The 23,541-nt window shown below is 44.3% G+C and overlaps 1 protein-coding gene across 3 annotated transcripts in view; it reads right to left on the reverse strand.

The window, feature by feature from the left end:
- LOC129822196 (membrane-associated phosphatidylinositol transfer protein 3-like) overlaps positions 1–23,541 on the reverse strand; it is a 178,111-nt gene that overhangs the window by 22,196 nt on the left and 132,374 nt on the right. For all 3 annotated transcript variants that reach the window (XM_055880265.1, XM_055880264.1, XM_055880263.1), the window contains one exon: positions 19,415–19,531. In XM_055880265.1, coding sequence (XP_055736240.1) covers positions 19,415–19,531 — 117 coding nt within the window. The remainder of the gene's footprint in view (positions 1–19,414; positions 19,532–23,541) is intronic.

Below are 23,541 nucleotides of genomic sequence, written 5' to 3' on the forward strand. Positions count from 1 at the left end.
CCTCTGTAATCCACCCTGGCATGCTGTCAATTAACTTCTGGGCCACATCCTGACTGATGGCATTCTTGCATAATCAATGCTTGGAGTTTGTCAGAATTTGTGGGTTTGTGTTTGTCCACCCACCTCTTGAGGATTGACCACAAGTTCTCAATGGGATTAAGGTCTGGGGAGTTTCCTGGCCATGGACCCAAAATATAGATGTTTTGTTCCCCGAGCCACTTAGTTATCACTTTTGCCTTATGGCAAGGTGCTCCATCATGCTGGAAAAGGCATTGTTAATCACCAAACTGTTTCCTGGATGGTTGGGAGAAGTTGCTCTCTTAGCTGTGTTCTTAGGCAAAATTGTGAGTGAGCCCACCTACTTGGCTGAGAAGCAATCCCACACATGAATGGTCTCAGGATGCTTTACTGTTGGCATGACACAGGACTGATGGTAGCGCTCACCTTGTCTTCTCCGGACAAGCTTTTTTTCAGATGCCCCAAACAATCAGAAAGAGGATTCATCAGAGAAAATGACTTGACCCCAGTCCTCAGCAGTCCAATCCCTGTACCTTTTGCAGAATATCAGTCTGTCCCTGATGTTTTTCCTGGAGAGAAGTGGCTTCTTTGCTGCCCTTCTTGACACCAGGTCATCCTCCAAAAGTCTTCGCCTTACTGTGCGTGCAGATGCACTCACACCTGCCTGCTTCCATTCCTGAGCAAGCGCTGTACTGGAGGTGCCCCGATCCCGCAGCTGAATCAACTTAGGAGACGGTCCTGGCACTTGCTGGACTTTCTTGGGCGCCCTGAAGCCTTCTTCACTACAGTTGAACCGCTCTCCTTGAAGTTCTTGATGATCTGATAATTGGTTGATTTAGGTGCAATCTTACTGGCAGCAATATCCTTGCCTGTGAAGCCCTTTTTGTTCAAAGCAATGAGGACGGCACGTGTTTCCTTGCAGGTAACCATGGTTGACAGAGGAAGAACAATGATTCCAAGCACCACCCTCCTTTTGAAGCTTCCAGTCTGTTATTCGAAATCAATCAGCATGACAGAGTGATCTCCAGCCTTGTCCTCGACAACACTCACACCTGTGTTAACAAGATAATCACTGACATGATGTCAGCTGGTCCTTTTGTGGCAGGTCTGAAATGCAGTGGAAATGTTTTTTTGGGGATTCAGTTCATTTGCATGGCAAAGAGGGACTTTGCAATTAATTGCAATTCATCTGATCACTCTTCATAACATTCTGGAGTATATGCAAATTGCCATCATACAAGTTGAGGCAGCAGGCTTTGTGAAAATTAATATTTGTGTCATTCTCAAAACTTTTGGCCACGACTGTAGTGCTGCTTTTGATACCAGCGATCACCACATTCTTTTGGAGAGATTGGAAACCCAAATTGGTCTATACGGACAAGTTCTGGCCTGGTTCAGATCTTATCTTTTGGAAAGATATCAGTTTGTCTCTGTGGATGGTTTGTCCTCTGACAAATCAACTGTAAATTTCGGTGTTCCTCAAGGCTCCGTTTTAGGACCACTATTGTTTTCACTATATATTTTACCTCTTGGTGATGTCATTCGGAAACATAATGTTAACTTTCACTGCTATGCGGACGACACACAGCTGTGCATTTCGATGAAACATGGTGAAGCCCCAAAATTGCCCTCCCTGTAAGCCTGTGTTTCAGACATAATGAAGTGGATGGTGGCAAATGTTCTACTTTTAAACTCGGACAAAACAGAGATCCTAGTTCCAGGTCCCAAGAAACAAAGAGATCTTCGGTTGAATCTGACAATTAATCTTGATGGATGTACAGTCGTCTCAAATAAAACTGTAAAGGACCTCGTGTGTTATTCTGGACCCTGGTCTCTCATTTGACGAACATATCAAGACTGTTTCAAGGACAGCTTTTTTCCATCTACGTAACATTGCAAAAATCTGAAACTTTCTGTCCAAAAATGATGCAGAAAAAATGTATCCATGCTTTTGTCACTTCTAGGTTAGACTACTGCAATGCTCTACTTTCCAGCTACCCGGATAAAGCACTAAATAAACTTCAGTTAGTGCTAAACACGGCTGCTAGAATCTTGACTAGAACCCAAAAATTTGATCATATTACTCCAGTGCTAGCCTCTCTACACGTGCTTCCTGTTAAGGCAAGGGCTGATTTCAAGGTTTTACTGTTAACCTACAAAGCATTACATGGACTTGGTCCTACCTATCTTTCCTTCATGGGCTATACTCGGCCTTGTCTCAGGATGGTACGTTTGTGGTTGAAGATAACCCTCTAGTGGTGTGGGGGCTGTGCTTTGGCAAAGTGGGTAGGGTTATATCCTGCCTGTTTGGCTCTGTCCGGGGGTATCGTCGGACGGGGCCACAGTGTCTCCCGACCCCTCCTGTCTCAGCCTCCAGTATTTATGCTGCAGTAGTTTATGTGTTAGGGGGCTAGGGTCAGTCTAGTATATCCAATTTGTAAGTCGCTCTGGATAAGAGCGTCTGCTAAATGACTTAAATGTAAATGTAAATGTATATCTGGAGTATTTCTCATGTCTCATCCAGTGTCCTGTGTTAATTTAAGTATGCTCCCTCTAATGCTCCCTCTAATGCTGCCTCTCTTTCTCTCTCTCTCTCTCTCTCTCTCTCTCTCTCTCTCTCTCTCTCTCTCTCTCTCTCTCTCTCTCTCTCTCTCTCTCTCTCTCTCGCGCGCGCTTTTCTCCGGGGACCTGAGCCCTAGGACCATGCCTCAGGACTACATGGCCTGTTGACTCCTTGCTGTCCCCAGTCCACCTGGTCATGCTGCTGCTCCAGTTTCAACTGTTCTGCCTGTGGATATGGAACCCAGACCTGTTCACCGGATGTGCTACCTGTCCCAGACCTGCTGTTTTCAACTCTCTAGAGACAGCAGGAGCGGTAGAGATACTCTGAATGATCAGCTATGAAAAGCCAAATGACATTTACTCCTGAGGTGCTGACCTGTTGCACCCTCTACAACCACTATGATTATTATTATTTGACCCTGCTGGTCATCTATGAATGTTTGAACATCTTGGCCATGTTCTGTTATAATCTCCATCCGGTACAGCCAGAAGAGGACTGGCCACCCCTCATAGCCTGGTTCCTCTATAGGTTTCTTCCTAGGTTCTGGCCTTTGTAGGGAGTTTTTCCTAGACACCGTGCTTCTACACCTACATTGCTTGCTGTTTGGGGCTTTAGGCTGGGTTCTGTACAGCACTTTGAGATATCAGCTGATGTAAGAAGGGCTTTATAAATACATTTGATTGATTGATTGAATGTTAATCTGCTATAGCCTAGTTCCTTAAATAGCCTGCCCCATATTTGCTAAATATGTTGAATATGTTTGTATTCCACATGTTCTAATTGCATTTCTTCAATATGGAATGACACTATTAAACATAGGTTATAGCATGCACACTGATATAAAGGCCTACTGTAAATTGCAGTCTGGACATGGACATGCCACACGTAATCCATAAGCAAGATTAAATTCACTAGGCTTTTGATAAGGCCTAAAAAGAGTATCATTCAAATGTAAAAAAAATAAGAAACAACTTGTTTTAAATAGGCTGTGTTTAAATAAAGTTACATGCACCATAATTGCTCCTCGTGGGCTTATAATACAGACAAGGCAATTTAGAATATGGGTTTTACGCACATCCAAACTTTTCACAGGAGCTGGATAAAGATCCAATATAAAGAGAAAGAGGGAATGTAATGTTATACTGCTCCCAATTGTAATGTTTTATAAACATCATGAAACCATCTTACAGATCAGATTTGCACTTATTTGCAGATGAAATTACATTGCATTCGAGCCATGAACGTTTTCTCAACATAAACCCATGGATGGTGAATCTTTCTAGTAAGTTTGATTTTTTATCAAATTAAACGGAAAACAATCAATCTGTTTTTTAAAACAACAATTATTTATAAATATGATGGGGTCAGAAGCATCATAAATCACATCTCTCGTTACATGAGCATAAGGTAATGTGTGCACACATACACTACCATTCAAAAGTTTGGGGTCACTTAGAAATGTCCTTGTTTTTGAAAGAAAAGCAAATTCTTTGCCCATTTAAATAATATCAAATTGATCTGAAATACAGTGTAGACATTGTTAATGTTGTAAATGACTATTGTAGCTGGAAACGGCTGATTCTTTATGGAATATCTACTTAGGCGTACAGAGGCCATTATCAGCAACCATCAGTCCTGTGTTCCAATGGCACGTTGTGTTAGCTAATCCAAGTCAACAGTGAAGAGGCGACTCTGGGATGCTGGCCTTCTAGGCAGAGTTCCTCTGTCCAGTGTTTGTGTTCTTTTGCCCATCTTAATCTTTTATTTTTATTGGCCAGTCTGATATATGGCTTTTTCTATGCAACTCTGCCTAGAATGCCAGCATCCCGGAGTCGCCTCTTCACTGTTGACGTTGAGATTGGTGTTTTGCGGGTACTATTTAATGAAGCTGCCAGTTGAGGACTTGTGAGGCGTCTGTTTCTCTAACTAGACACTCTAATGTACTTGTCCTCTTGCTCAGTTGTGCACGGGGGCCTCCCACTCCTCTTTCTGTTCTGGTTAGAGCCAGTTTGCGCTTTTCTGCGAAGGGAGTAGTACACAGCGTTGTATGAGATCTTCAGTTTCTTGAAAATTTCTTGCATGGAATACCCTTCATTTCTCAGAACAAGAATAGACTGACGAATTTCATAATAAAGTCCTTTGTTTCTGGCCATTTTGAGCCTTTAATCGAACCCACAAATGCTGATGCTCCAGATACTCAACAAGTCTAAAGGCCAGTTTGATTGCTTCTTTAATCAGGACAATAGTTTTCAGCTGTGCTGAAACATAATTGAAAATCATTGCATAATTGCAAAAGGGTTTTCTAATGATCAATTAGCCTTTTTAAATGATAAACTTGGATTAGCTAGCACAACGTGCCATTGGAACACAGGAGTGATGGTTTCTGAAAATGGGCCTCTGTACGCCTATGTAGATAATCCATAAAAAATCTGCCGCTTCCAGCTAAAATAGTCATTTACAACAGTAACAATGTCTACACTGTTCTGATCAATTTGATGTTATTTTAATGGACAAAAAAATTGCTTTTATTTCAAAAACAAGGACATTTCTAAGTGACCCCAAACTTTTGAATGGTGGTGTAGGCCTAAGGGCTCTTTGGCAGGAGGCATGGATGTTTGTCTTATCCATTGAAGATAGTTTATTAAATAGTATACAGTAATCCTATAATAGGCCTAGTTATAACAAACATGTAGCCTATCTACTTTTGTTATTGACTTCAACATGGAAATATTCCACTACACACATTGCATTCACTCTTCGAAAACGCACTGCATGTTCGAGCCATGGACAATTGGACATTGCCCAAATGTTATAATGAGATAAGCCTACCATCGCCATTGATATGGCTTGTTAGTGACTTTTCCACGTGAAAGGTAAACAAACAAACAGGCAAATAGCCTAGGCTATAAGTGGATACAGCACCAAGGACAGTAATCGGAATTCCCGAAATTTGACAGTTCAGTCCAACAGATGAAAATGGAAGATGCAATTTTTTTTACAAAATGAAAAAGGAAAAACAATAAGCAAGTCTATTGTAATAACTTTAAGTTCCTTAACCTGTTGGGGATGGGGGCGCTGTTTAGACTATTTATGCTAATGTGGCTAATTTTTTAAACGGCTTCCCACAAAATCCTTGATCGTACAATATGCATATTATTATTATTATTGGATAGAAAACAGTCTATAGTTTCTATAGGAGTTGAAATTTTGTCTCTAAGTGGAACAGAGCCCATTCTACAGCAATTTCCCTGACATGGAGTCAGATTTGAGAAACGTTGGCCACTTTTCTGAAGTCATTTAAAAGGGCTCTGTCGTTGCTATGACTATACGGACACTTCTTACGTCTTCCCCTGGATGCCTTTACGTGATGACGATTCCAACGGGCTCGATTGCTCGTTCACAGGCCCTACAAATGAAAAAAACCTTTAGCTAGCAAGTCTTTTCTTGCTGCGTAACGCGCGTGGAAGACACCGACCCTCTCCTGTTCCAAGCATTAGTTTAGCCTGTTATATTTCTCCGGTCATCTTTTCACTCGTTATAGGAGTTACAAACATCACAAAGTAGTTAATTTAAAGCGTTTTATAGCAATTTATATCCGTTTAGTGCGATTTTGGAACATTTATTTTTGCAACGATGTGAAAAGTTGGGCACGCTTTTCAGTTCATCCCGAACGTAGTTGACATTTCCACATGGCAAGAGGACAGCTTTCCACCAAAAGACGATTTCTCCCAAGAAAGGATCCTTTGCCCAAGATACTGATGGAAGAACAGCTCAAGGTAGGACATTTTTATTATGATAAATCGTGTTTCTGTCGAAACATTTTAGTGGCTTAGGACGCCATGTTTTTTGACGTAGCTTCGCTTGGCGCAAACTGTATTGAAAAGTAAGGATAAATTAAAAAATGTAATAACGCAATTGTATTAAGAATTAAATTGTCTATCAATCCCTGTCCACCCTATATTTTTTAGTCACGTTTATGAGTATTTATGTATAAGAGTAGATCACTGTCTAAGTGGCGCAAGGACAAATTCTGACCAGCCGAGTTACATTTCACATTGTCTAACCATGATTTTGGTGGCTAAATATAAACATTTTCGATCAAACTGTATATGCATGTTGTAATGTGATGTTACAGGAGTGTCATCGGAAGAATTCTGAGAAGGTTAGTGAAAAAATTAATATCTTTTGGCGATGTTGACTTTTATCGCTCACTTTGGCTAGAATCAATGCTGGGCTGCTAATTGCTATGTGCTAAGCTAATATAACGATTTATTGTGTTTTCGCTGTAAGACACTTAGAAAATCTGAAATATTGTCTGTATTCACAGGATCTGTGTCTTTCGATTCGTGTATGCTGTGTATTTTTACGAAATGTTTGATGATTAGTAGTTAGGTAAACACGTTGCTCATTGTAATTATTCTAGTCCATTTGTGATGGTGGGTGCAATTGTAAACTATGCCATATACCTGAAATATGCACTTTTTTCTAACAAAACCTATCCCATACCATAAATATGTTATCAGACTGTCATCTAATGAGTTTTTTTGTTGGTTAGGGGCTATAAATATCTTAGTTTAGCCGAATTGGTGATGGCTACTGGTGTTGGTGGACAAATAAAAGATGGTGGAATATGCTAATGTGTTTTTAGGTAATAGATGTACATCTTTACATATTGTGTCTTCCCTGTAAAACATTTTAAAAATCGGAAATGTTGACTGGATTCATAAGATCTGTGTCTTTCATTAGCTGTATTGGACTTTAATGTGTGAAAGTTAAATATTTTAAAAAAATATTTTTTTTGAATTTCGCGGCACTGGTTTTTCAGTGGGGGGGGGGGGGGAGTGCCGCTAGCGCCACGCTGATCCTAGACAGGTTAACAGACTTCCTACAGTCACTAAAACCTTTCATTCAATGAGTATTGCACATATGACTAATGAAGAACAACCTGCATGGATGTCCAATATACAGAAAGGAATGCCTGTTGACTGTTATGCTGCTCGTGAAATAATAAAACATTGGTCATAGGCTACTGATTAGGCTACTGTGCGCTTCCACTGACAAAATTGATGTCATAACCAACAGCACCAGAGTTGGAAAATAGCAGAGTGCTGGCTTTTACAAGTTAAAACTGCCGTTAAGGGGGCGCTCTTAACGCAAGCCGTAAATGGATTACTGCAACTCGCTGTTGGCTGGGCTCCCTGCCTGTGCCATTAAACCCCTACAACTCATCCAGAACGCCGCAGCCCGTCTGGTGTTCAACCTTCCCAAGTTCTCTCACGTCACCCCGCTCCTCCGCTCTCTCCACTGGCTTCCAGTTGAAGCTCGCATCCGCTACAAGACCATGGTGCTTGCCTACGGAGCTGTGAGGGGAACGGCACCTCAGTACCTTCAGGCTCTGATCAGGCCCTACACCCAAACAAGGGCACTGCGTTCATCCACCTCTGGCCGGCTCGCCTCCCTACCACTGAGGAAGTACAGTTCCCGCTCAGCCCAGTCAAAACTGTTCGCTGCTCTGGCACCCCAATGGTGGAACAAACTCCCTCACGACGCCAGGACAGCGGAGTCAATCACCATCTTCCGGAGACACCTGAAACCCCACCTCTTCAAGGAATACCTAGGATAGGATAAAGCAATCCTTCTGCCCCCCCCCCCCCCCTCCCCTTAAAAGATTTAGATGCACTATTGTAAAGTGGCTGTTCCACTGGATGTCATAAGGTGAATGCACCAATTTGTAAGTCGCTCTGGATAAGAGCGTCTGCTAAATGACTTAAATGTAATGTAAATGTAAATAGAGGCCTAAGTATCTAATGAAACCTATTATGCTTTTTGGGGCATTTCTGAGCACATAGGCAGAAATCCCAGGGGGGACGGGGGGGACACGACCCCCCCATCTTGGGAAAAATATGATTTGTCCCCCCCAATATATCACTGTAAACATAACTATGTAATTTCAATAATATTAATAATACGCAATGAAAGCACTTGTGCTGATTATAGACACTTAATAGCGCATTTAAATTTCAAAAGATTGCGACCCCCCCCCCCGCCCTTTGCCTCACAATGGTTTGATCCACTGCCAGTTCTTTAGCTGGCAAGGTAATAAAGGGTTCGTATCTACTGTCCGAAAGGGACATGTACGTAACTGACGTGAGGTTCATTCAGTCAATCCATAGCAGGTCCATAGCAATGTTATTTATTTATTTTTATGTTGGCAGGGTTCACACACTAGTTGAATTTGCAGAGCTAGCGCGCAAACTAAAGCAAACATTAACTATCAAGCTAGCTAGTACCTATTCCATTTATGTGGCGTCGTCAAAGATGGAATCTTTGCTATCGTCAGTTTATTCCAAGATCAGCATGCAGCTGTAGTGCTTCGACGTCCCTGTGATAAGGTTAGCAATAAACTGAAGTCCAAACTGAACAGAACAGAACTACACTCTCTTCTACCATTGTCTTAAATATATATAATGGTCTCGTTGCAAAAGATAAATTGTCGCTAGTGAACTTTTTTTATTTTATTTTATTTCACCTTTATTTAACCAGGTAGCAAAGATTATAGCAAACACACAGAAACGGAATTGGTGCTCGCTAGCTTTACAAATTCAGCTATTGTTGGAAGCCAGCCAATATGAAACAAACTATTTAAATTACAAAAGGTTGCAGCATGTGTTGTGTAAATGTGTGTGTGTGCAGCTAGGCCAGCCAGCCAGCCAGGTAGAAAAATGGCAGAAAAAAGTAAGAAGACGGACATCAGAGTATTTGTCAGTACACCAAAACGCATAGTAAGAACTCTAGTATCCTAATATCTCAAAGACTAGTTGATAAAATGTTCATAAGAAATAAGTGAAATGCTAATGGAAATGTTTCACAATGATGTCATTAGGCAGAGCAGGCAACAGATGGCACACAGACAGCAGAGCTGGGGACAGATATGCAGGGGCAGACAGGGAGTCTCAGGTAAGTTTGTTGAATCTTTGTTTGGCAACAAAAGCCTCTCCTCTTTTGACCTCACCCTCTCACCTTCCCCCCCTACTCACAAGGCAGGCAATACGCTTGACCTCATCTTTACTAGATGCTGTTCTTCCACTAATCACATTGCAACTCCCCTCCAAGTCTCCGACCACTACCTTGTATCCTTTTCCCTCTCGCTCTCATCCAACACTTCCCACACTGCCCCTACTCGGATGGTATCGCGCCGTCCCAACCTTCGCTCTCTCTCCCCCGCTACTCTCTCCTCTTCCATCCTACCATCTCTCCCCTCTGCTCAAACCTTCTCCAACCTATCTCCTGATTCTGCCTCCTCAACCCTCCTCTCCTCCCTTTCTGCATCCTTTGACTCTCTATGTCCCCTATCCTCCAGGCCGGCTCGGACCTCCCCTCCCGCTCCGTGGCTCGACGACTCATTGCGAGCTCACAGAACAGGGCTTCGGGCAGCCGAGCGGAAATGGAGGAAAACTCGCCTCCCTGCGGACCTGGCATCCTTTCCCTCCCTCCTCTCTACATTTTCCTCTTCTGTCTCTGCTGCTAAAGCCACTTTCTACCACTCTAAATTCCAAGCATCTGCCTCTAACCCTAGAAAGCTCTTTGCCACCTTCTCCTCCCTCCTGAATCCTCCTCCCCCCCCCCTCCTCCCTCTCTGCAGATGACTTCGTCAACCATTTTGAAAAGAAGGTCGACGACATCCGATCCTCGTTTGCTAAGTCAAACGACATCGCTGGTTCTGCTCACACTGCCCTACCCTGTGCTCTGACCTCTTTCTCCCCTCTCTCTCCAGATGAAATCTCGCGTCTTGTGACGGCCGGCCGCCCAACAACCTGCCCGCTTGACCCTATCCCCTCCTCTCTTCTCCAGACCATTTCCGGAGACCTTCTCCCTTACCTCACCTCGCTCATCAACTCATCCCTGACCGCTGGCTACGTCCCTCCCGTCTTCAAGAGAGCGAGAGTTGCACCCCTTCTGAAAAAACCTACACTCGATCCCTCCGATGTCAACAACTACAGACCAGTATCCCTTCTTTCTTTTCTCTCCAAAACTCTTGAACGTGCCGTCCTTGGCCAGCTCTCCTGCTATCTCTCTCAGAATGACCTTCTTGATCCAAATCAGTCAGGTTTCAAGACTAGTCATTCAACTGAGACTGCTCTTCTCTGTATCACGGAGGCGCTCCGCACTGCTAAAGCTAACTCTCTCTCCTCTGCTCTCATCCTTCTAGACCTATCGGCTGCCTTCGACACTGTGAACCATCAGATCCTCCTCTCCACCCTCTCCGAGTTGGGCATCTCCGGCGCGGCCCACGCTTGGATTGCGTCCTACCTGACAGGTCGCTCCTACCAGGTGGCGTGGCGAGAATCTGTCTCCTCACCACGCGCTCTCACCACTGGTGTCCCCCAGGGCTCTGTTCTAGGCCCTCTCCTATTCTCGCTATACACCAAGTCACTTGGCTCTGTCATAACCTCACATGGTCTCTCCTATCATTGCTATGCAGACGACACACAATTCATCTTCTCCTTTCCCCCTTCTGATGACCAGGTGGCGAATCGCATCTCTGCATGTCTGGCAGACATATCAGTGTGGATGACGGATCACCACCTCAAGCTGAACCTCGGCAAGACGGAGCTGCTCTTCCTCCCGGGGAAGGACTGCCCGTTCCATGATCTCGCCATCACGGTTGACAACTCCATTGTGTCCTCCTCCCAGAGCGCTAAGAACCTTGGCGTGATCCTGGACAACACCCTGTCGTTCTCAACTAACATCAAGGCGGTGGCCCGTTCCTGTAGGTTCATGCTCTATAACATCCGCAGAGTACGACCCTGCCTCACACAGGAAGCGGCGCAGGTCCTAATCCAGGCACTTGTCATCTCCCGTCTGGATTACTGCAACTCGCTGTTGGCTGGGCTCCCTGCCTGTGCCATTAAACCCCTACAACTCATCCAGAACGCCGCAGCCCGTCTGGTGTTCAACCTTCCCAAGTTCTCTCACGTCACCCCGCTCCTCCGCTCTCTCCACTGGCTTCCAGTTGAAGCTCGCATCCGCTACAAGACCATGGTGCTTGCCTACGGAGCTGTGAGGGGAACGGCACCTCAGTACCTCCAGGCTCTGATCAGGCCCTACACCCAAACAAGGGCACTGCGTTCATCCACCTCTGGCCTGCTCGCCTCCCTACCACTGAGGAAGTACAGTTCCCGCTCAGCCCAGTCAAAACTGTTCGCTGCTCTGGCCCCCCAATGGTGGAACAAACTCCCTCACGACGCCAGGACAGGGGAGTCAATCACCACCTTCCGGAGACACCTGAAACCCCACCTCTTTAAGGAATACCTAGGATAGGATAAAGTAATCCTTCTGACCCCCCCCCCCCCCTTAAAAGATTTAGATGCACTGTTGTAAAGTGGCTGTTCCACTGGATATCATAAGGTGAATGCACCAATTTGTAAGTCGCTCTGGATAAGAGCGTCTGCTAAATGACTTAAATGTAAATGTAAATGTAAACATTATGAAAGGTTCTCAATTTTTTTGACTTGTAAAATAGGGACATAATTGGAAAATGCCATGGATACCCCCACTCTCAACTTAAACTGGTGACTAAACTAAGATTTGTTTACGGCAATGGTATTGCTGTTGTGATTAATTGTGTAGTTTTGGGTACCGGTAGTTAGGAGTACGGCAAACACCTTATTTATTTTCTAGGAGACAGACTGAGTCAGTTAGGGTGGTGAAAGGGAAAGAGCCAGGGAGAGAGACTTCAGAGGACAGTGTCACAGCCACGGCAGGACCAAGTGTCACCCTTGTTGCCAGCAGCACCAGTATAGGGGACAGTGGCACAGCATTGTCCAGTTACCACAGTGATGGCACAAAACCATATCAGCCACACCCACAATTTATAGAACCGCAAACTCTTGCCAACAGAGTGTTGACGTTTCAAGAGAGATGGTTTCGCGATTTCCCCTGGCTACATTATAACCCATCAATAAAAGGAGTGTTGTGTTTTCACTGTAGCCAAGGGTTTTCAAGCCAGCCATCTTTTGGCCAAAGAGCTGATGCTGCCTTCGTTAGTGCAGGATTTAGGAACTGGAGAAAAGGCATTGAAAAATTCACAGCACATCAAAATTGCCAAACCCACCGCCACTTTGTAATTGTAACAGCACACCAGCTAAATCCAATCAGTGTCCAGTTATGTCCAGCGCGTGGGGTAAACAGCAGGATGACGCAAGGCATTGCTTGATGAAAATTGTTAGTTCGGTGCGGCATGTAGTAAGACAGGGACAAGCCTTTAGAGGCCACACGGATGACAGTGGGAATTTATACCAGATTTTGAAACTTAGGGCAGAAGAGGATGATCCCATTTTACTGAAGTGGTTAACAGAGCGTACCACAATGTACACAGGCCCAAAAGCACAGAATGAAATTCTGAACATCATGGCCAATAGTCATTCGAGGCATTGCAGCTGAGATTAGGTCTCTTCCGATTGTACAATTTTCATTAATTGTTGATGGTACTCAAGATGTCTCTGGTGCTGAACAGGAGAGTGTCTGTCTGCGTTATGTTGACCATGACCTTGTCCCTCACAAGGAGTTTATTGGGCTATACAGGGTGTCGGAGACAACAGGCGAGGGCATTGCGAAAGTGCCAACTGATCTGTTGTTGAGGAAACCCTCAAACATATGCTCGGTTCTTTTGTTCAGTAGTGTGTATAGCAGTGGTTCTCAACCTTTTTGGGGTACTGGAACCCCTGCATATTTTGAGGCAAGGCAGGCAAGGTTTTGAGCGGTCCTCAGGGACCTCCACCCCTTTTATATTATATGTAAACTTACTGGAAACCTTGTGGTACTGACTACATTCATTACACTTTTTTTATTTCACGGACCCCTTGCAATTAGTCCATGGACCCCTATTTGAGAACCCATGGTGTAATTGATAGTTGTTCTTTTGTTTAGTAGTTTTTAGTACACTTACAAATGATTTATTTCATGCTATTTTATTTAAAATAGCATACTTTGTGCGACATACTTGTCCATAGCTGCTGTTTGAAGAGTTGAGACACTGACTGAAGGATATTTTGGTTGATTTATTTGGGTTTTTCATTGAAGTAGTTATTTTGCTTTTAGAACTGTACTTATTTTAAGCTTTTTGTTCTTGCAAAGATATTGTAGACTCAGGCCAGGTGGACATATTTAATGACTATATAAATGTATCAGAAAAAGTCAAATTAAAAGGTCAATTCAATACGGAGACCAACTTTGTGATGGTTCTCAATGGAGATTCTTTTAGATGTGATCACACCATGTTCATTGTATTTATGAAAACTACACCCATACAGTGTACAGTACCATTGTCACCTACTGACCTTTCTTGATATTGCTGGTTGTAAGTACGAATACCTGCATACATACTGGACTGGTAAGGAGCACTGCTATAACTATTATTATTAGTAGAATTATAATGATTTAAACATTTGAACAAGTTGGGAAAACCCTTCAGTTAACTACTGTACCTATCAATTATCCAGTTGTAGGAATTATGGTTCCTCAATATACATTTAACAACGTATGCTATGTGTTACAGCACTACTTTTGGTCTCCCCCTCAGGAATTGCTCTTGAGAAAATTTAATGTAATTGTACCCTCCAAGGTTGATCTCAGATTTTCGCCCCTGTCTGAGCATATTCGATGTCACAGAAATACGCAGTGTTACCAAATGGTACATTGTTTATTGTACATAAACTACCACATCATATGCAGCAGAACTGTATAAAGGCTACATAATACTCTTAAAACATAGCTCCATGAGCCTAGTTTGAGCACACTAACCAATGTTGGAGACTGATGTGATGTGTTAGTCTCTGTATCATGAATATTGGGACACCAGTTATTGTCATCTAATGAAGCAGGTAAACAGATTAAGTTTGTCAATAATTAATCCTCGTCAGTTCCGGGCCATGCTGAACTGAAGCTGTGGCATCTCAGCATGCCTTACACACACACACGCACACGCACGCACGCACGCACGCACGCACGCACGCACGCACGCACGCACGCACAAACACACACACACACACACACACACACACACACACACACACACACACACACACACACACACACACACACACACACACACACACACACACACACACACACACACACACACACACACACACACACACACACACACACACACACACACACACACACACACACAGAGGGTTTTACACACTGGCACATTTGCAGCACTGTCTACTGCTGTGAACAGGCTGAAAGGCCAATATCAGGCCAGTAACCACATTCCTCTGCTACAGGTCACTGCTGAATCTCTCTGCATGAATGCCTGTCTTATGGGAAAATAGCAGAACATATCACTATCACACTGGGTGAGTGGTGAGTTCACCTTGCCCTCCAACACACACTGAGAGGAGGAGATGGAGAACTTTGGAGAGGCAGAGCCCCGTTTTACTGGTCACAATGGTGCTCAGGAAACAGCACAGACATCGGTGGCCCCAATCCATCAGTGACAAAGAGCCCCTTACTAGGAGAGTGAACTGAAGTCACAGCATCACTGACACCAGGCAGGGCCCTCTGAATGGTATCACTATCCCCTGGATAAGCTGGCAGAGCCCAGATAAAGTCTATATAGGGCACCAGGAGAGTGTATAGCAATACAGCTATACCAGATATCATATTCAGGTCATATTCTCCAAGCTGCTTCTCCTCCAGCTGTCTCTCATCTACCACTTACACAACAGACAGATCACAGGCTTGGAGGCTGGAGCAGAGCCTGTAAGACACAGTCCAAAAATAAAACCTCTGGCCGGTTTCCTTAAATGTAGATATGTTCCAGTTGGCCACGCAGTACATAATATAACTGGACAAAAGCCCATTGTTAATTCATTATTTCCTTTGAATATACTGTGAATAAAAGATGGCTCAGAAATAGACTGGGCTGACTTTTCAGCCTGGCAGTAGTCATATTGTCTTTTATGCTGGAGTATCAGTTAATTGTGGTGTTGTGCTAGCATCTTTTTTCTGACATTCAGGACTCAGCCCACACACTGACACACAAGCAACAATTTCACAAGATTGCAGAAGCTCTTCGCCCATTCAGTGTTGGTGTATTTCTTGGTTCAACTAAAAGAGACCAATGTAATTGAGGCAGAAATGATTAAAACTGTGAAAAGATGTGTGAAGCTGATGGTAAGAGTGCTTGTGTAACTGTGTGTGTGTGTGTGTGTGTGTGAGAGTGTGTGTGTGTGTGTGTGTGTGTGTGTGTGTGTGTGTGTGTGTGTGTGTGTGTGTGTGTGTGTGTGTGTGTGTTTGTGTGTGTGTGTGTGTGTGTGTGTGTGTGTGTGTGTGTGTGTGTGTGTGTGTGTGTGTGTGTGTGTGTGTGTGCGCACACGTCCTTATCCCTTTGTTTCTGACTGAGATTCAATTAGAAAAAGTTTGAAAGTCTCAAGCAGATTTCAGCTAAAGATTATTAAACATTTATTGGAATTTCTTCATACAGGGATTGAACAGAATATAATCTGTGTCATTCTCCAGTACATAGAGTAGGGTCTGTCCATATATTGATAAAGGCGCAGGAGGGATGGCTGCCGTTTTATGGGCACCTAACCAACTGTGCTATTCTGTTAATTTTTTCATATTGTTTGTAACTAATTTTGTACATAATGTTGCTGCTAACGTCTCTTATGACAGAAAAGAGCTTCTGGACATCAGAACGGCGATAACTCACCGTGAACTGGACAAAAAAAATAAATGTAACGAGTCCGACGCAAAGGATGTACTGCTTTGTCGAGACAAGGCCAAAATCCCTGTCATCCGCGTGAAGAAAAGACAGAGAAAAATGGGGAGGAGGGCGGTGCCTTGTAAGAATTCGCAGACGAGTAGGTAAACCACCACTACCCTCTGTATTATTGGCCAACGTGCAATCATTGGAAAACAAACTGGACGATCTACGATTAAGACTATCCTACCAACGGGACATTAAAAACTGTAATATCTTATGTTTCACGAGACTTGGCTAAACGACAACATGCATAATATGGAACTGGCTGGCTTCTCCATGCATCGGCAGGACAGAGCAGCTACGTCTGGTAAGACCAGGGGTGGGGGAGTGTGTCTATTTGTCAATAACAGCTGGTGTGCAATGTCTAATATTAAAGAAGTCTCAAGATATTGCTCGCCTGAGGTAGAGTACCTTATGATAAGCTGTAGACCACACTATCTACCAAGAGAGTTCTCATCTATATTATTTACCACCACAAACCGATGCTGGGACTAAGAACGCACTCAACGAGCTGTATAAGACCATAAGCAAACAAGAAACTGCTCATCCAGAAGTGGCACTCCTAGAGGCCGAGGACTTTAATGCAGGGAAACTTAAATCCGTTTTACCTCATTTCTACCAGCATGTTAAAAGTGCAACCAGAGGGAAAAAAAATCTAGACCACCTTTACTCCACACACAGAGACGCGTACAAAGCTCTCCCTCACCCTCTATTTGGCAAATCTGACCATAATTATATCCTCCTGATTCCTGCTAACAAGCAAAAATTAAAGCAGGAAGCACCAGTGACTCGGTCAATAAAGAAGTGGTCAGGTGACGCAGATTCTAAGCCACAGGACTGTTTTGCTAGCACAGACTGGAATATGTTCCGTGATTCTTCCGATGGCATTGAAGAGTACACCACATCAGTCTCTGGCTTCATCAATAAGTGCAACAATGACGTCGTCCCCACAGTGACCATATGTACATACCCCAACCAGAAGCCATGGATTACAGGCAACATCCACACTGAGCTAAAGGGTAGAGCTGCCGCTTTCAAGGAGCGGGACACTAATTCGGACACTTATTAGAAATCCTGCTATGCCCTGTGATGAACCATCAAACAGGCAAAGCGTCAATACAGGACTAAAGTTGAGACCACTATAGTCCTTGTGCCCAAGAAAGCGAAAGTAACCTGCCTAAATAATTACCGCCCAGTAGCACTCACGTTAGCCATGAAGTGCTTTGAAAGGCTGGTCATGACTCACATCAACACCATCATGCCGGAAACCCTAAACCCACTCCAATTCGCATACTGCCCCAACAGATCCACAGGTGACGCAATCTCAATCGCATACCCTACTTCCCTTTCCCACCTGGACAAAAGGAACACCTATGTGAGAATACTGTTCATTGACTACAGCTCAGCGTTCAACCCCATAGTACCCACGAAGCTCATCACTAAGCTAAGGACCCTGGGACTAAACACCTCCCTCTGCAATTGGATCCTGGACTTCCTGACAGGCCGCCCCAAGGTGGTAAAGGTAGGCAACAACACATCTGTCGTGCTGATCCTCAACACTGGGGCCCCTCAGGGGTGCATGCTTAGTCTCCTCCTGCACTCCCTGTTCACCCACGACTGCGTGGCCAACCACGACTCCAACACCATCATTAAGTTTGCTGACGACACAACAGTGGTAGGCCTGATGACCGACAACGATGAGAGAGCCTAAAGGGAAGGGGGTCAGAGACCTGGCCGTGTGGTGCCAGGACAACAACCTCTCCCTCAATGTGAGCAAGACAAAGGAGCTGATCGTAGACTATAGGAAAAGGAGGGCCAAACAGGCCCCCACTAACATCGATGGGGCTGAATTGGAGCGGGTTGTGAGTTTCAAGTTCCTTGGTGTCCACATCACCAACAAACTATCATGGTCCAAACACACCAAGACAATTGTGAAGAGGGCACGACAACACCTTTCCCCCTCAGGAGACAAAGATTTGGCATGGGTCCCCAGATCCTCAAAAAGTTATACAGCTGCACCATCGAGAGCATCACCACCTGTTATGGCAACTGCTCGACCTCTGACCGTAAGGCGCAATAGAGGGTAGCGCGTACAGCCCAGTACATCACTGGGGCCAAACTTTCTGACATCCAGGACCTATATACAAGGCCAGGGGTGGGAAATTCCAGTCCTCGAGGGCCTGATAGCTGGGGCAAAACTGTGACACCTAACACACCTGACTCCAATAATCACCGAATCATGATCTTCAGTTTAGAATTCAATTTGATTAACCGGCTGTGTTTGGTAGGGATGGAGAAAAAGTGTGACACCAATCAGGCCCTTGAGGACTGGAGTTGCCCACCCCTGTACTAGGCGGTGTCAGAGGAAGGCCATAAAAATTGTCAAAGACTCCAGTCACCCAAGTCATAGACTGTTCTCTCTGCTACCGCATGGCAAGCGGTACCGGAGTGCCAAGTCTAGGACCATAAGGCTCCTTAACAGCTTCTACCCCCAAGCCATAAGACAACAGAATAATTAATCAAATGGCCACCCGGACTATTTACATTGATCCCCTCCCCCTTTGTTTTTACACTGCTGCTACTCGCTGTTTAATATCTATGCATAGTCACTTTACAAATTACCTCGACTAACCTGTACACCCGACTCGGTACCGGTACCCCCGTATATAGCCTCGTTATTGCTAGGTAATCTTCTGTTACTTTTTAATTTGATTAGATTTTTTCAACTTTAGTTTATTTAGTAAATATTTTCTTAACTCTATTACTTGAACTGCATTGTTGGTTAAGGGCTTGTAAGCAAGCATTTCACAGTAAAGTCTACACCTGTCGTATTCAGTGCATGTGACAAATAAAGTTTGATTTGATTTCAAATGGCACCCTATTCTCTATATAGTGCACTTCTTTTATCCCAGGTCAAAAGTAGTACTGTACACTATATAGTGAATAGGGTGCCATTTAGGACATAGCCATTGAATCCAGTGTGGGGATAAAGGTGATATTGACACTTCCTACTGAACTGTCCTTTATCTTCCATGAATAACTCATGTTGGTTTCCTCACCCTCAGTTTGACAGGCGTCCTCCTGCGAAGCCACTTCTCCCGTGGGCTAGATGGTGAGAAGGGGGCTGAGTCCTTGCTGTCAGCTTCCTGGGTCTTCACACTGTCGCAACGCATGAGCTGCATGAACACACACAAGCATGGACACACACACACGGTTCACTAATCCACCGCCTGCTTAGTCCACTCAGTATGATGGCACTTCTCAAACAGAATCCCTAGTCTACATTTAGGCACCTGATGCACATTTCTCAGTGGAGTGGCATACATACACTAGACAAAACAATTACATGGAATATTCATCCTCTGGTGCTCGAACACACTTGACAGAGAATGAAACTAGGACTGTCATTATCTTGAGTCGTACACTGTCACAGCTGCTAATAGGAGCTCATTTGTCAAGAGGAAGATTCAGGCATATTAACAGGCTAGCCTTTGGATGACTCGTTATGAAGTGGACCACATGTACATTTCATCTCAGAAGTTGAGAGAAAAGAACCTGTCTTTAGCCTAATCAATATCCTGCCAGGCTAATGAAACAGCCAGGCTAATGATGTGTTTTCAAAGAGGAGAGGAGAGGACAGGACAGGTCGCAATGAGAGAAGGAGTTTAACTCCATGACTGCATTAACGAGATCCTAGTTTAAGGTTCAAACTCTTATTACACAGCAATGATAAGAATAGGTCATTGATTTTACTTTATTCAAACTTGACTAGGCGTTAAGTATGGTACAGTAAGTAAATGAAAAGGGCAGTAAGTTTGTGCGAACCATTTAAAAAAAAAACTTTTATTTAACCAGGTAGGCCATTTACAACTGCGACCTGGCCAAGATAAAGCAAAGCAGTGTGACAAAAACAACAACACAGAGTTACACATGGGATAAACAAACGTACAGTCAATAACACAACAGAAAAATATGTATATAGTGTGTGCAAATGAAGTAAGGAGGTAAGGCAATAAATAGGCCATAGTGGCAAAGTAATTACAATTTAGCAATTAACACTGGAGTGATAGCTGTGCAGATGAGGATGTGCCAGTAGAAATACTAGTGTGCAAAAGAGCAGAAAGACAAAAACAAATATGGGGATGAGGTAGGTAGTTGGATGGGCTATTTAAAGATGGGCTGTGTACAGCTGCAGAAGCTGCTCTGACAGCTGACGCTTTAAGTTAGTGAGGGAGATATAGGTCTCCAACTTCAGTGATTTTTGCAATTTGTTCCAGTCATTGGCAGCAGAGAAGTGGAAGGAAAGGCGGACAAATGTGGTGTTGGCTTTGGGGATGACCAGTGAAATATACCTGCTTGAGCGCGTGCTACGGGTGAGTGTTGCTATGGTGACCAGTGAGCTAGTAAGGTGGAGCTTTACCTAGCAAAGACTTATAGATGACCTGGAGCCAGTGGGTTTGGCGATGAATATGTAGCGAGGACCAGGCAACGAGAGCATACAGGTCGCAGTGGTGGGTAGTATATGGGGCTTTGGTGACAAATCGGATGGCACTGTGATAGACTGCATCCAATTTGCTGAGTAGAGTGTTGGAGGCTATTTTGTAAATGACATCGCCGAAGACAAGGATCAGTAGGATAGTCAGTTTTACGAGGGTATGTTTGGCAGCATGAGTGAAGGATGCTTTGTTGCGAAATAGAAAGCCGATTCTAGATTTAATTTTGGATTAGAGATGCTTAATATGAGTCTGAAAGGAGAGTTTACAGTCTAGCCAGACACCTAGGTATTTGTAGTTGTCCACATATTCTAAGTCAGAACCGTCCAGAGTAGTGATGCTAGTCGGGCGGGTGCGGGCAGCGATCGGTTGAAGAGCATGCATTTAGTTTTACTAGCATCTAAGAGCAGTTGGAGGCCACGGAAGGAGTGTTGTATGCCATTGAAGCTCGTTTGGAGGTTTGTTAACACAGTGTCCAAAGAAGGGCCAGATGTATACAGAATGGTGTTGTCTGCGTAGAGGTGGATCAAAGAGTCACCCGCAGCAAGAGCGACATCATTGATATATACAGAGAAAAGAGTCGGCCCGAGAATTGAACCCTGTGGCACTCCCATAGAGACTGCAAGAGGTCTTGACAACAGGCCCTCCAATTTGACACACTGAACTCTATCTGAGAAGTAGTTAGTGAACCAGGCGAGGCAGTCATTTGAGAAACAAAGGCTTTTGAGTCTGCCGATAAGAATACGGTGATTGACAGAGTCGAAAGCCTTGGCCAGGTCAATGAAGACGGCTGCACAGTACTGTCTGGCAGTTTATGATATCGTTTAGGACCTAAAGTGTGGCTGAGGTACGGTGGGATTCGAAATGGTCGGTGATCTGTTTATTAACTTGGCTTTCGAAGATTTTAGAAAGACAGGGCAGGATGGATATAGGTCTATAACAGTTTGGGTTTAAGGTGTCACCCCCTTTGAAGAAGGGGATGACCGCGGCAGCTTTCCAATCTTTGGGGATCTCAGACGATACTAAAGAGAGGTTGAACAGGCTAGTAATAGGTGTTGCAACAATTTCGGCAGATCATTTTAGAAAGAGAGGGTCCAGATTGTCTAGCCCAGCTAATTTGTAGGGATCCAGATTTTGCAGCTCTTTCAGAACATCAGCTGTTTGGATTTGGGTGAAGGAGAATCAGGGGGGGGGGGGGGGGTTTGGGCAAGTTGCCGCAGGGGTGCTGAGGTGTTGGTCGGGGTAGGGGTAGCCAGGTGGAAAGCACGGCCAGCCGTGATTTTTTGAAAATTGAAATATAGATTTACCGGTGGTGACAGTGTTTCCTATCCGCAGTGCAGTGGGCAGCTGGGAGGAGGTGCTCTTATTCTCTCTCTTATTAAACTTTTTGGAATTAGTGCTACAGGAAGTATAACCAGCCAGCTGTATGTTGATAGTGTCATCGTTCAGCCACGACTCCGTGAAGCATAAGATATTAAAGTTTTGAATGTCCCGTTGGTAGTTTAATCTTGTGCGTAGGTCATCGATTTTATTCTCCAAAGATTGCACGTTTGCTAGCAGAATGGAAGGAAGTAGGGGTTTATTCGATCGGCTACGAATTCTCAGAAGGCAGCCTGCCCTACTGCCCCTTTTTCTCCGCCTCCTCTTCACGCAAATCACGGGGATCTGGGCCTGTTCCCGATAAAGCAGTATATCGTTCGCGTCGGGCTCGTCAGACTCGTTAAAGGCAAAAAAGGATTCTGCCAGTCCGCGGTGAGTAATCGCAGTCCTGATGTCCAGAAGTTATTTTTGGTCATAAGAGACGTAGTGGACTATGTAGGGAATAAGGTGCCATTTTAGACACTTACTGTATTGGGTGGCTGCTCTGGTCTCTTCTCATTGCTCTCTAATTACCAAGTTAAAAGGCTGTCAGTGGTCAGGATGGGTTTTAATAGGTAATGACACCCTGGCTAGTTTTAATCACTCTGTGAGGGTCTGAGGACACAACGAGCAGACGCACACACACCTCCTACATACACATAATACAAGCGCACACAAACACCTAGTTACATTTGACATTTTAGTAATTTAGCAGATGCTCTTATCCAGAGTGACTTACAGGAGCAATTAGGGTCAAGTGCCTTGCTCAAGGGCACATGGACAGATGTTTCACCTTGTCAGCTCGGGGATTCAAAACAGCAACCTTTCGGTTACAGGCCAAATCTTTTAACAGATAGGCTACCTGCTGCTCATATGCATGCAAGCACACATAACCACAATCCACAGCACAAATAATAGTATACATGATCCGAAATCCAGTCTCAATAGTCAGGACACAGACACACATACATATACACTGCTCAAAACAATAAAGGGAACACTTAAATAACACAATGTAACTCCAAGTCAATCACACTTCTGGGAAATCAAACTGTCCACTTAGGAAGCAACACTGATTGACAATAAATTTCACATGCTGTTGTGCAAATGGAATAGACAAAAGGTGGAAATTATAGGCAATTAGCAAGACACCCCCCAAAACAGGAGTGATTCTGCAGGTGGTGACCACAGACCACTTCTCAGTTCCTATGCTTCCTGGCTGATGTTTTGGTCACTTTTGAATGCTGGCGGTACTCTCACTCTAGTGGTAGCATGAGACGGAGTCTACAACCCACACAAGTGGCTCAGGTAGTGCAGTTCATCCAGGATGGCAC

The sequence above is a fragment of the Salvelinus fontinalis genome, chromosome 24, assembly GCF_029448725.1.
Source record: "Salvelinus fontinalis isolate EN_2023a chromosome 24, ASM2944872v1, whole genome shotgun sequence".
Taxonomy (NCBI): domain Eukaryota; kingdom Metazoa; phylum Chordata; class Actinopteri; order Salmoniformes; family Salmonidae; genus Salvelinus; species Salvelinus fontinalis.